This window comes from Typopeltis vanoorti, chromosome 3 (assembly GCF_054136105.1).
Source record: "Typopeltis vanoorti isolate ZY-2024b chromosome 3, IOZ_Tvanoo_1.0, whole genome shotgun sequence".
Taxonomy (NCBI): Eukaryota; Metazoa; Arthropoda; class Arachnida; order Uropygi; family Thelyphonidae; genus Typopeltis; species Typopeltis vanoorti.
The window spans coordinates 111482819-111497858 of NC_143551.1; the positions used below are offsets into that span (position 1 = coordinate 111482819).

General features: G+C 38.0%; 1 protein-coding gene across 1 annotated transcript in view; it reads left to right on the forward strand.

Annotated features, from left to right (window-relative positions):
- Positions 1-15040, forward strand: part of LOC150108468 (dynein axonemal heavy chain 7-like) — a 990001-nt gene that overhangs the window by 714507 nt on the left and 260454 nt on the right. Inside the window, exon 33 of the mRNA XM_090390473.1 lies at positions 14152-14296. Within this exon, the coding sequence (XP_090246599.1) occupies positions 14152-14296 (145 nt within the window). The remainder of the gene's footprint in view (positions 1-14151; positions 14297-15040) is intronic.

The window sequence follows — 15040 nt, forward strand, 5'->3', positions numbered from 1 at the left end:
TAAGCATTGACACCTTTTTTTTTTAATTAATGATACTTTATTGAAATATTCTTAATTCTTATTCTTAAAATACATGCATTCTTTTATTAAAATTAAAAACAAACAAACAATATTTTTATTGCTAAGAGAATGTTAGAGCTCTGGTAATGTATAGGATTTAAACATTTTTTTCCCTTTAAATCATGATGTGTGCAGTTTTTGTAGTTTTATGCTACTTGGTGCGCACCTTAGTAACTTGCATCCCTCCTCATCAGCATTAATTATAAAATTATCATTCAATAATTATAAATTGTGAAAGAATATTTGTTAGCAGCAATAGTAAGCTGTATTCCACAGGTGAAAAAGCAGACATAATTTGGTGTAAAGTGGATGACAAATGATATCAAACAGGAACTGCAGTTAAAAAAGAGATTATGGAAGAGATATAAGGAGGGAGGTGGAGGACAGATACATGAAGAATATAAGACGCAAGTCAGGAGAGTGACCAGAATGGTGAGGAAGGCAAAACTGGAATTTGAGAAGAGATTGGCACTAAGATCCAAAGAAAATCCTAGGGAATTTTTTAGCTATATGGCCAGTATGGGTGAATAAAGAGATTAAGCATGCAATACAGAGAAAAAGGGCATTGTGGAGGCAGCATAAGAGAAGTGGAAGTAACCAATTTCATGAGGTCTACAAAGACCAGGCAAGGAGGGTGACTTGGTTGGTGAGAGTAGCTAAAGAGAGGTATGAACAGCAGTTAGCTAATGAAGCTAAAAAGTATCCTAGGGAGTTCGTTCGATATGTAGCCAGCAAAAGAAAGAATGATTATGGAAGGATGTCATTGATTGGAGGAAATGGTATAAAGACAGCTGTTGCAGAATGTGTGGTGGAGATACTTAATGAGCAGTTCATAAAGATCTTTCAATCTTGTGAATGTGACTTCATGGAGAGAGTAAGAGCAGTTGATGATGGGGAGGAGAGACTGACTGTAAGTGAGCAAGAGGTGTTTGGGGAGTTGAGTAAACTAGATGTAAATAAGGCTGTGGGACTTGATAATATATCACTACATATTCTGAAGGAATGTGCCAGAGAGTTGACACCTGCCATGACATATTTTTTTAATACAAGTCTTGCACTTGGTCAAGTCCCTAAAGAATGGAAGTAGGGCAAGATTGTGCCACTTCATAAAGGAGGTGATCGAACTCAAGCATCAAACTATAGGCCTATCTGTGTGTCAGGTGTTGTGGTTAAGTTGTTGGAGAAGCTTGTGAGAACTAGGATCCAGAGTTGGGTTGACAACAATGGTATAATCTTTGATGGACAGCATGGATTTGCTAAAGGGAGGTCGTGTTTTAGTAATCTACTTACTTATTACAATAAAGTGACTGCTTCCTTGGACAGAGGAGAAGGATACACAGTAATATACTTGGATTTCGCAAAAGCTTTTGATAGAGTACCTCATGATAAGTTGACAGTCAAACTAGAGCAGATGGGGTTGGATATTAGATTAGTGCATTGGATTGGAGACTGGCTATCTGATAGGTATTAACAAGTTGTGTATGGGGGTGCAATATCCAGGAAAAGGAGAGTCACTAGTGGAGTGCCTCAGGGATCTGTTTTAGGGCCATTACTATTTAACTTGTATATTAATGATATTGGCGAAGATTTGGATGGAGATATTCAGTTGTTTGCAGATGATGCAAAGTTGGGACGAACCATAAAGAGTAGTGAAGATGTTGGGGCCTTGCAAGAAGACTTGAATAAATTGAGTGATTGGGCACAGAAATGGGGATGTGAGTTCAATGTTGCAAAATGTAAGGTTTTAAAATTTGGAAAACAAAGATGGGATGCAAAATTTATGCTTGGTGAGAATATATTGTTGGAAGTAGAGGAAATAAGAGATCTGGGAGTGATAGTGGATAAGGATCTAAAATTTAGGGGACACATCGCCAAAATTGTGAAGACAACACAAAGACTTCTGGGAATGATGAGGAGGACACTGACGTGTAGAAGTAGGGAGATTCTTGTTCCATTGTATAAGGCTTTGATTAGGCCACACATGGACTATTGTGCCCAGATTTGGTCACCTGGTTTTCAGAAGGATGAAGAGATGTTGGAAAGGGTCCAAAGGCGACTGACTTAGGTAGTTTCTGACCTCTGGAATGTCGAGTATGAGGAAAGATTGAAAAGATGTAATTTGCAGAGTCTAGTGGAGAGAAGGAAGAGTTGAGATATGATAGAGACCTACAAGTTGTTAAGGGGTTATTATAGGATCAATGGTGGAGAAGTTCTACAGAGAATAGTGGGAGATCAGGGGAGAACCAGAGGTCATCCCTGGAAACTGTATAAAGAGGGTGTGAGTAGGGGAGTGAGAGGCAGGTTTTTTTCGTGCAGAGTTGTGAATGATTGGAATGCCTTGCCTGAGAGTGTGGTGTCTGCAAGGAGTTTGAATGTGTTTAAGACCCAGTATGATGAGATGTGTGTGAGATAAAAGGACCTCCTAGATGAGTCTTTGACTCCATGAGGTCTTGTTTAATAATAATAATAATAATAATAATAATAGTATGTGGAGAAACGATTGTGGAAGAATGACATTGCGGGATAAAAATGGAAATAGAGTGACAGGACATAGTGGAGTTGTTCAATGAGCACTTTATTGGAGTATTTCATCCTAGAGGAGGTTTTAATACTAGAGGGATAGGGCAGGTTCAAGGGTTAGAGGTGCAAGAGGAGAGTGTGTTCCAAATACTGAGTATTCTGGATACCAGTAAAGCTGTTGGACTAGATGGTATTTCACCATAGGTTTTGGGGGAATGTGCTAAAGAACTGACAGCTCTATTGACCTGGCTTTTCAATAAACGTTTGGCTTCAGGTAAAGTACCCAGGTAATGGAAGGAAGGTAAGATAGTGCTGCTGCATAAGGATGGTAGCAGACTGGAAGTGTCTAATTATAAGCCTGTTTCTGTGTCATCAGTAGATGACACACATATTTCTTGGAGAAACTAGTGAGGGACTATATACAGTGTTGGGCAGATGAGGGTAATGTTATCTTGAGAATCAACATTGATTTGTTAAGGGGCACTCTTGCTTTAGTAATATGATTGCCTTTTATAATAAAATGACAAGAGCAGTTGATGAGGGAAAGGCATATAATGCAATTTTTTTGGATTTTGCAAAGGTGTTTGACAAGGTGCCACACAATAAGCTGATATTTAAGTTGCATCACATGGGTTTAAATGTCAGGTAGTCAAATGGATTCAGGATTGGCTGACTGATAGGTATCAGAGAGTTATGTATGGTGTGACAACATCAAGGAAGCAGAAGGTTAAAAGTGGGGTTCCACAGGGCTCAGTACTAGGACCTGTATTGTTCAACCATTATATCAATGATATTGTCAATGGATTGCAGGGGACATTCAGTTGTTTGCGATGATGTGAAGCTGGGAAGGGTTATCAGTAATAGTGCAGATGTGGCAGCCCTGCGAGAGGATTTGAATAAACTAGACAGATGGGCAAATGAATGGGGGTTTCGGTTCAATGCAGCAAAATGTAAAGTGTTGAGGTTTGGGATCCATCGATGGGAGGATGCATACTTGATTGGCGGAGCTGTGCTGGAGGAGGTAGGGGAGACAAGAGATCTGGTGGTTGATGATTGATAAAAAACTGAAATTCAGGGAGCATATTGCAAAGGTGGTGAGGGTAACTCAGGGGATTGTGCAATACTGAGAAGGACGCTGACCTGCAGAGATAAAAGAGTTATCATTCCGTTGTATAAGACCCTGATCAGACCACACTTAGACTATTGTTCTCAGATTTGGTCCTCAGCATTTGAGGGGGATAAATTGACTGTGGAAAGAGTACAGAGGCAGATAACAAAGATGGCTTCATGACTGTACAATATGAGTTATGAGGAATGTGAACTGACTGAACGACTGAAGGAATGTGAACTGCAGAGTTTGGTGGATAGAAGAAGGAGAGGTGATATGATCGAGACTTTTAAACTGTTGAGAGGAGTTACAGGGTAGACATTGGAGAGTTCTTTCACTTGGTGGAACAGCGGAAGGAGCGATGACAAAGGGCCATCCCTGGAAGTTATGAAAGGAGGCTGTGAGCAAGAGGATGAGGAGTGGTTTTTTTGTGTGGAGGGTGGTTGAACCTTGGAATGCATTGCCTGAGAGATTGGTTGGAGCGGAAACGGTCAATGGATTTGAGGAGTGGCATGATAAACTTTGTGTTTTCTAAAAACGACCTCCCACGATGAGTCTTTTGACTCCATGGAAGCCTTGATAATAATAATAATAATAATAATAATTATAAATGATCTTACCTGGTTATACAACATATATATATATATATATATATATATATATATATATATATATATATATATATATATATATATATATATATATCATATAATTTCATATAATCAAATAAAATAATAATAATTTAACTTTGCTTGTATTCTAAATTACTTTTTAAATTAGATTAGTTATTCATGATGATATAATTTGCTTATGCTCAGATATGGAAGAATGGAAGAACCAACAGCTTATACTGGAATTGTGATGAATGAAGTAGAGGTAACTAGTCTATTACAGAACCTCAATGTCAGTACATCTGTGGGATTGGATGGTATACCAGCTCGTGTCGTACGTGAAGCGGCTAAAGAATTGTCAGTGCCCTTGACCATTTTGTTTAATTTGAGCCTCGGGTCTGGGTCAGTCCCAAGGGGGTGGAAAGAGGGGAAAATAGTTCCACTGCACAAAGGTGGTTCCAAGGCTGCTTTTGAAAATTACCGGCCAATCAGCATAACAGGAATCATTATCAAGGTCTTAGAGAAAATTGCCAAGAGGAAAATACAAAATTGGATAGAAGAAAATGGGATACTCTATTGGGGACAGCATGGTTTTGTGAAGGGTAGGTCATGCCTCAGTAACTTGCTCACGTATTATAACACAGTGACGGCTGAACTGGATAAGGGTAATGGGTTTACAGTGATTCTACTGGACCTTGCTAAGGCCTTTGACAGGATACCACATGGAATTCTAATCAGTAAATTGCAGCATATGGGGATGGACATAGGGTTGGTGAGATGGATAGGAGGGCGGTTGACGGAGAGATATCAGAGAGTGGTTTACTCAGGAGTAGAGTCCACAAGACGGCCTGTGACTAGTGGTGTGCCACAAGGATCTGTTCTTGGACCACTGCTGTTTAATTTGTTCATTAATGATATAGGAAAAGATCTGAGAGGAACAGTTCATTTGTTTGCAGATGAAGTTGGGTAGAGCAATAGTGATTGCAGATGACGTCAAAATTTTGCAGGATGATTTGGATAGATTGGAGGTCTGGGTTAAGGAGAATGGATGTCAATTTAATGTGGCAAAATGTAAGGTTATGCATTTTGGGGTGAAAAGATTGGCGGCAGTTTACTGCATTGGTGGAACTGTGCTCTAGGAAATTGATGAGGCACAAGATTTAGGAGTGTTGGTGGATAAGGAATTGAAATTTAGGGGACACATTGCAAAAGTGGCCAAATCAGCTCATCAAATCACTTGGTTGCTGAAGAATACATTGACAAGCAGAGACAAGCAGGTTATTGTTCCTCTGTATCAAGCCTTGATAAGACCCCATCTCGACTACTGTGCCCAGATTTGGTCACCTAGGTTTCTTCTTGATGGGGAGGAGGTGGAGAGGATCCAGAGGCAAGTGACCAAGATGATAGCAGGTCTGTGGAATGAACCTTATGAGAACAGGGTGAGGATTTGTGGGTTGCAAAAATTGGTTGATAGGGCGGAAGAGGGGAGATATGATTGAGACATTCAAATTACTGAAGGGTTTCTATAAAATTATTTCAGAAGATATTTTTGAGAACTGGGCTGTTTGTTGGAGGACTAGGGGACATCCATGGAAACTGGGCAAAAGTGTGGTTATTAAAGGTGTTAGAGCTGGGTTCTTTACTTTTAGAGTAGTGAATGAGTGGAATGCGCTCCCTGAGTCTGTGGTGGATGCTGTGACAGTGAATGAGTTTAAGGCGAGGTATGATAGATTCTGTATGAATGTCGAATAGCTGTAATGAATATGATTTGTGGCCTCCCTCGATGAGTCTGATGACTCCCTGGAGTTGCCCATAATAATAGTAATAGTAATAAAGAATGAAAGATTACCTACCCTCCCGATGGAAATTTGGATTTTCCTCTCTTAAAACAAAAATGAGGAATGAACTTGAGCAAATAAACACAGACAATCAACATAAAATCCTGATGTCTCGTCTGTGTGACTACTGAAGCATCTTTTAAGTAGTATAGTACTCCAGAAAAAAGCAAGAAAGGAAAAATGAGCAGTTTAAGAAAAAAAAAGTGTGTGTGTATATATATAGGGTGTCCCAAAATTCACTCAAGATTTAAATTTAGCGGCATTTGTGCGGTAAAGTGTTGCCAATGAGAAAAAAGACAGTGTGACAGCTGACAGTTCCGGGTTATTAAAAATGGAGTGCTACACGAAAGAACAACGCATTTTCATTGTTGAGCAATATTTTAAAAATAATGAAGGTTTGCCAGCTACAGTTCTCAATTTTCGTACAAAATATGATCAGAACAGTGATTTTACTTCATCAACTGTGAAAAGATTGATTAAAAAATTGAAGGAAACTGGATCAATTAGTGATCTTATACACTGTGGCTATCCTGGAGCAGATATCTCATCAGACCACAAACCCATAGTTGCAGAAGTACGTCTTAGATTAAAATCAGCTAAAAAATCACAAAAGAAGAAAAAGAAAATTGATGTAGAAAAACTGAAAGACCCGAACATAAATAAAAGTGCCAAGACACAGCTTAACCTGCAATTACAACAGATTAACATAGAAGAAAATAAAAGTGTGGAATCTCTTTGGAATAGCTTAAAGAATGCCATCATAACAACAAGTATTGAAGAAGTAGGTTATGTGAATAATATAAAACAACAGGAATGGATGACAGATGAGATTCTTTCTCTTATTGATACAAGAAGAATGTATAAAAACAAAGACCTAGCCAGGTATATAGAAACACATAACATCATCAAGAAAATAATAAACGAAGCCAAGGAAAATTGGATGAAAAATTTATGTACTGAAATTGAACTGCTTCAGAAGAAACATGATAATTTCAATATGTATAAGAAAATCAACAAAATTTCCGGAAAACTGAGGAAAAAGCAAATAGTGTCTCTAAGAGACGAAAATGGAAAAATAGTTCTAGAAGAAGAGAATAAAGCACAGATTTGGATAAAATATAACAGAACTTTTCAATGATACTAGACAGAAGCCTATAAATATAAAAGATCACATTCAAGGACCAGCAATCATGAAATGCGAAATAGAGAATGCTATACGAACAAGTAAAACAGGAAAAGCCAGTGGACCAGATGGTGTGCAAACAGAATTTTTAAAATTAATAGAACCAGATAACATCAAACTTCTTGAAAAACTATTTAATAAAATATATGAAAGTGATGAATTTCCATCAGATTGGCTCAAATCTACATTTATCACTATCCCAAAGAAACCCAAAGCAAATTCCTGTGGTGACTTCAGACTTATTAGTCTAATGAGCCAAACATTAAAAATATTTTTGAAAGTAATTCAGAATCGCATTTATAGAAAAAGTGAAGAAACTCTATGTGATACACAATTCGGCTGTCGGATTGGTTTTGGTACTAGAGAGGCCCTTTTCTGTACCCAAATATTGATACAAAAATGCATAGAAAAACAGAAATCTGTCTTTATGTGTTTCATAGATTTTGAAAAAGCGTTCGACAAAGTCAGACACACTAACTTAATAGAAGTCCTTCGACAAATAAGGCTAGACGAACAAGACATAAGACTAATAACAAATCTGTATTGGAATCAGTCAGCTACTGTTCATTTAGACAACATTACCACCAGTGATATTAACATCAAAAGAGGAGTGAGACAAGGATGTGTGCTCTCACCACTCCTGTTCAACATATATGATCATCAGCAAACATCCAGCCTCATCAGTGAAACTGACACTCAATGGGAAAAATATTGATCAAGTGTCAAGATATAAATATCTTGGTTGCTTGCTTAATGAACGGTGGGATCCAGAAATAGATATATAGACAAGGGTTGAAGTTGCACGGCAATCCTTCATGAAAATGAGAACACTATTCTGCAATAAAGACCTAAACATGGAAGTCAGATGCCGAATGCTGAAATGCTACGTGTGGTCTATTCTGCTCTATGGAGTTGAAACATGGACATTGAAGGCGACAACCATCAAGAAAATCGACAAATAAGATGTCGAAGGACATCTTCGACAAAATCCATTGGCAAAGCTAAACATCTTGTACAAATAATCAAGAAACGAAAAACATCATATCATTAGAAACAGCAAATACCAATTTCTACAAACTATTTTGGTAGGAAGAATTGATGGCAAAGGAACTAGAGGAAGAAAAAGAATATCATGGTTTGACAACATCAAGACGTGGACAGGAAAGAGCAGTGCACAACTGCTCAGATTAGCACAAGAGCGCAATTTGTTCGCGAAGATGGTCACTGACCTTTGATAGAAGATAGCACCATAAGATACACTCTGGCCGTCGTTCAACAGAAAACATTGAAGCAGTTCATGAGAGTGTTGCTGAGAGTCCAGGAACATCAATTCGGCACCATGGTCTTGAATTGGACATTTCAAGAAGCTCTCTACATCGTATTCTCATGAAAGATTTGCATCTTTATGCTTACAAAGTTCAATTGACTCAAGAACTGATGCCTATTGACCACACACAGTGAAGAGAGTTTGTTTGTTGAATGGATTATGGAACAACAACAAGTGGATGCTTATTTTTCGAACAAAATCATCTTCAGCGATGAGGCTCATTTTCATCTTGATGGCTTCGTAAATCGACAAAATTGTCGCATTTGGGGTTCAGAAAATCCACGTGTGATTGTTGAGAAACAAATGCATCCACAACGTGTCACTGTTTGGTGTGGATTTTGGGCTGGAGGCATCATCAGTCCATTCTTCTTTGAAAATTCGGCTGGTAAGGCAATAACAGTTAATGGTGCCGGCTATCGTGACATGATAATCCAGTTTTTTGTGCCTAAATTACAAGATATGGATGTGGACAACATGTGGTTTCAACAAGACAGTGCCACATGCCATACAGCCTGAGAAACAATTCAATTACTGTATGAGTCATTTCCTGGTCGTGTAATTTCCCGTTTTGGTGATCAGAATTGGCCACCCAGATCATGTGACTTAACGCCTTTGGACTTTTTTCTTTGAGGTTTTTTGAAGTCTAAGGTTTATGCCAACAAGCCCACGACCACCCACGCCTTGAAGGAGGAAATTGAGCACTGTATCAACGCAATTCAGCCACATTTATGCAAAACACTCATGGAAACTTTTGACAAAAGAGTGCGTATGTGCCAAGAAAGCTGTGGAGGCCATTTACCCAATATACTATTCCATGCATAACCCTATACTGTATACTTTATGAATCAATAAGAAATTACGATTTTTAATTAAAAACCTGTGTTTTCTATCAAAATTTCTTCTTGCGTGAATTTTGGGACACCCTGTACATATATATATATATATATAAAAGAACAGCAAGTAGAAGTGTTGTACAGTGATCCATTGATAAGGGATATGCTTAATGTGAGTGCTACAGAATCATATTTTCTTGATGCAAAGATTAAAAATGATAGTGATGTTAGTCAAGTTATGGAAGCCAGATGAAATCCCAATGATTTCTTTCACTACATGGTGAGTAAAAGAAAGAATTGCTATGGAAGGATAGGGGAATAAGGATGAGAGAATGAGTGCTGATGGGAGGGAGAGGTGACGTAATCAAATAAAATAGTTGAGTTACCAGGTGATCACTTGGCAAGGATGTATCATCCAGGTAGAGATAGTCAGTGCTGTGTGTAAGGGATTGGTGTGAAATAAACTGGAGGTGCTTAAGATATTTCAGAATCTTAACGTAAATACACTTATGTGATTAGATAGAATATCAACCCATATATTATGAGAATTTGTAAGGAAAGGAAATTGGCAGTTCCTCTGACCAGGCTGTTTAATTTAAGTCTTAGCTATGGTAAATTGCAAGGGGGTGGAAAGAGGAGAAAATGGTTCCTCTCGTGCATGGTGATTAAGGTATTGGAGAAGTTGGTCGAAGGCAGAATTCAGAAATGGGTGAATGAGAATATGATATTCTATGTGTGAACAGTACCATTTTTGTGAAGGATTTGAAAAATCAAATCCTTCACAAAAATACAACATGCTTTTTTACATAAACTGGAGCAAATGGTGATGGATATATATATATATATATATATAGCAAGCAATATGGATAAGAGGATGATTTATGAACAGACATCAGAGATTACTGTATGTTGGAGACTAATCCAGAGGATGAGTAGTGGTGTGTAACTGGGCTGCTGCTTTTTAATTTATATATCCAGAAGGGCCAGAAGGGTAACAAGTGTGGTAAAAAAAGCAAAAGCAGATTATGAAAGGAAACTAGCTATGCAAGCTAAAGAGAATCCCAAACAGTTCTTTCAATATGCTGCAAGCCAGAAAAAACTGTTCACAGCAAAATGATTTAAAGGAATGACGATGGTAAGGAGGTCACTGAATCAGTCGATATAGTGGAGTTACTGAGTGAGCACTTTGCAAAAGTATATCATCCAGGTGGTAACATTGAAAAAAAATGAAGGAACCAATTAGTTTATACAGGAATTGTGATGAATGAAGTGGAGGTGAATAGTCTATTACAGAACCTTAATGTGAATACATCTGTGGGATTGAATGGTATACTGGCACAGGTCTTGCATGAAGCGGCTAAGGAATTATCAGTGCCCTTGACCATGTTGTTTAATCTGAGTCTTGGGTCTGGTTTAGTCCTGAAGGTGTGGAAAGAGGGGAAAATAGTTTCGCTGCATAAAAGAGGATAAGACTACGGTTGCAAATTACCGACCGATCAGCATATCAGCAGTCGTTGTCAAGGTCTTGGAGAAAGTAGTCAAGGGGAAAATACAGGAATACATTGATGAAAATGAGATACTGTACGGGGGACAGCATGGCTTTGTGAAGGGTATATCATGCCTCCGTAACTTGCTCAAGTTTTATAACAAGGTGACAGCTGAACTGGATAAGGGTAATGGGTTTACAGTGATACTGCTGGACCTGGCAAAGGCATTTGACAGGTTACCACATGGAATTCTAATCCGTAAACTACAACACATGTGAATGGATATAAGGTTGGTGAGATGGATAGGTGGGTGGTTAATGGAGAGATATCAAAGAGTAGTTTATTCAGGATTAGAGTCCAAAAGACAGGCTGTAATTAGTGGTGTGCCACAGGGTTCTGTTCTTGGATCACTGCTGTTTAATCTGTTCATTAACGATATAGGGAAGGATCTAAGAGGAATAGTTCATTTGTTCGCTGATGATGCCAAGTTGGGTAGGGCAATAGTGAATGCAGAAGATGTCAAACTCTTGCAGGATGACGTGGATAGATTGGAGTTCTGGGCTAAGGAGAATGGATGTCAATTTAATGTGACAAAATGTAAGGTTATGCATTTTGGGGTGAAAAGATTAGCAGCAATATACCACATTGGTGGAACTGTACTCCAGGAGATTGATGAGGCCAGGGACTTGGGAGTGTTGGTGGATAGGGAGATGAAGTTTAGGGAGCACATTGCAAAAGTAGCTAAATCAGCTCATCAACTCACTTGGCTGTTGAAAAATACTTTGACGAGCAGAGACAAGCAAGTTATTGTACCTCTGTACGAGCCTTGATAAGACCTCATCTCAACTACTCTGCCCAGATTTGGTCACCTAGGTTCCTTCTTGATGGGGAGGAGGTGGAGAGGATCCAGAGGTGAGTGACTAAGATGATAGTGGGTCTATGGAATGAACCATATGAGAACAGGTTGAAGATTTGTGGGTTGCAGAAATTAGTTGATAGGTGAAAAAGGGGGGAATATGATTGAGACATTCAAATTGCTAAAGGGTTTCTTTAAGATAAATTCAGAGGATATTTTTGAGATAGGGACTGGTGGTGGGAGAACTAGGGGACACCTATGGAAGCTGGGCAAGAGTGTGGTTAGCTGGGGTGTTAAAGCTGGGTTTTTTACTTTTAGAGTTATAAATGAGTAGAATAAGCTGCCAGAGTCTGTTGTGGGTGCTATGATGGTGAGTGAGTTCAAGGCAAGGTATGATAGATACTGTGAGAATGTCGTATAGTTGTGTGGACATGATGTTTACGGCCTCCCTTGATGAGTCTAAGGACTCCCTGGAGTCACCCGTAATAATAATAATAACAATATCAATGATACGGGAACTGAACTTGAGGGGAAATATCCAATTAGCTGTTGATGTAAGCTTGGGTGGAACAATAATAAAGATGAATGAATCGTCCAGGATGATTTAAGTAGGTTGACAGTATGGACAGAAAGATAATGTATGCCAGTTTAATGTGGCAGAATGTAAGATTATGCACTTTAGACTGAAGAGAATACAAGTTGAGAATACAAATTAATGAAATGGACAGGAAATTGATGAGGCTGGGACTATGGGACCACTACTCATCTTCAAGATATGGGAGTTGAAGTTCAGAGGGCATATTGCAAAAGTGGCCAAAATACCAGATTACCATTGTATTATAACATTACCAATGTACTAGTTGCCAAAGTTACCAGATTCCTACTATGGACATAAATCTTTGTGAATGCATTTAGGTGGTAGAGAAATTTCAGAACTCAAAGTGACACCACTTCTTGTTGTAGTGGAGAAAAGGACATTGCTGCTTTGACCTGTTTGTAATTTTCAAAATCACAAATAGATCAAAACAGTGTAAGATGTAATATCCTTGAGATATGTCTTTGATTTAGGAAGTAGCTGGAAGTCTGATGAATTTTAGTCCATATGTTCCATGTGTGGATAAGTATACTTGGCTAATGTCAAGCTCATGTCAGAAAAGGTGACAGGCAATCTGACATTAAATTTGACAAAATCTGATTTATCCATCTCCCAAGGCATTGCTTCCAAACTGCCTTCTAAGCTTGTCTACTCAACTTTTCGGTAGTTCCACATTCCCTTTTTTTTAACTGAAAATTTCTACTTTGGCAAACTCCCAAGTCAAAACTGCATGATTTCTTTCCTCAGTCTTAGGCAGTGTGGCTGCTTTGGTTTGACAAATCTTCTGATGCTTTCACAAGATCCAGAATTCTCAAGCACCTAAGTCCTCTCTATCACATGCTCTTTCGGGCTATTATTTCTTAGCAGCTGTATGAATCTCATTTCCTTCCCTTAATGTTGTCCTCCTTCCAGTTTATATTTCCTTAGTTGAAGTTTCCAAGTTGAATTACTCACCTTGCACTCATTATGCCATTTGCCAATGCATGCCATCTATTTCCTCTCCCTCACATGCCTAGTCTATTACATCCTGCTATGTAGTTTTTCCTGTTGGCCTCTATCTCACACCAGATAGCTTCAAATGCACTGTCTTTTGAATCTCTTGCCCCCTCTTAAATCACTACTCCTTTTGGCTGTGAATCTTCTGTTATTGTATATCTACTCTTTCCTGTTCTATCTTTTCTGAAAGCAAACATAAAGTTATATAGTAATACAATGTTAAAATAGGGTGTAAATAAGACAGTAAAAAAAAATTGGAGGAAATAACATAAAAAAAGTATTTAAATACAGTGCTACTGTCTCTACTAAAGATATATGTAGTTATTTCATTCATTTTTTTCTCTCAAACTTATACCAAATATCAATAGTAGAATATATCTTGTACAATGTTTTGTATTTGTTCACTCTTCCTTACCATCCTACCTTTATTGACCTCAATCATGCAGTCCTTTTAATATGTTAAACTTTTTTTTTTATGTTCCACTTTTCATAATTGTGGATGTGCTGTAGCTGTTGAAATGATGGAAATTGAATAAGTGTGTGGTGAGCAAGGCAGTGAGGAGTATTTTTTTTTTTTTTCTAGTGAGTATGGCACAGAAATTTGAATACCTGTGATGAGTCCTGAGATCCCATGAATGTATTCAAGTAGCAGTAGTAGTAGTAGTAGTAGTAATAATAATAAAGATGATGATGCAATATATATGTATATATATATTTGTTTGTTTGTTTCAATTCAGAAGTGACTTCGAGCAACATTCATCTTCATGGAAAGAGATTTATGATAGTAAAGAGCCACATAATACCCCCCTACCATCTCCTTGGCAAGACAGGCTGACAGATTTCCAGCAAATGATAGTAGCACGTGTTCTAAGGCCAGATAAGGTAAATGAATATATTAAGTTAACTAGATCCATTTTAATGTTTTTAAATTTTAATGGCCTGCATTATTTGTGTTAACCGAAAACAGGACATGGCTTGAGAGGGCACTAGCTCTAGTTCTTTTGTAAGTGATGTCTCTTTGGTGTTCCTAAAGACATAGGAGGATGGACTTTAACACAAATAATGAAGGTTGCCAACATGAGATAAACTGGACAACAACTTCAAACCTGCACAGATGCCACAAAAGATATTTGTGCATATGCCACGACGAGGTAGAACGCTGCATAATCGAGTCTAAAGAAATTTTCATGGACCCTCTTCATTTAAACAGTAACCTCAGCTATAATTTACCTGACTCTTTTAGCTCTGCTGTCAGATATTGGTGCACTCGTGAAATCACATGCACACAGGTTTCTAGGAATAGAATTTTAACATGAATTGTAGCTCCAGTTCAAAATAACTGTAGTTTATAGTCGATTTTATAATTTATGGTTTTATACTGACTCAGTGTTTCTTTACAGTGTTTTTTATTGCTTTGTATGTTCTATCACACCTGAAGAAGTCAGCCACCCCGATGAAACATGTTGCGTATTTTAATAAATTTCATTATTCTAATTCTTGGATCTCAGTCAGTATATAAAAAGCATGAACATATCCCAATTCCGAGTCAACACTACAAGTCATCATATACACACACACACACACACACAAAATAAAAAAAAAACAATAATAATCAATAAAATATGT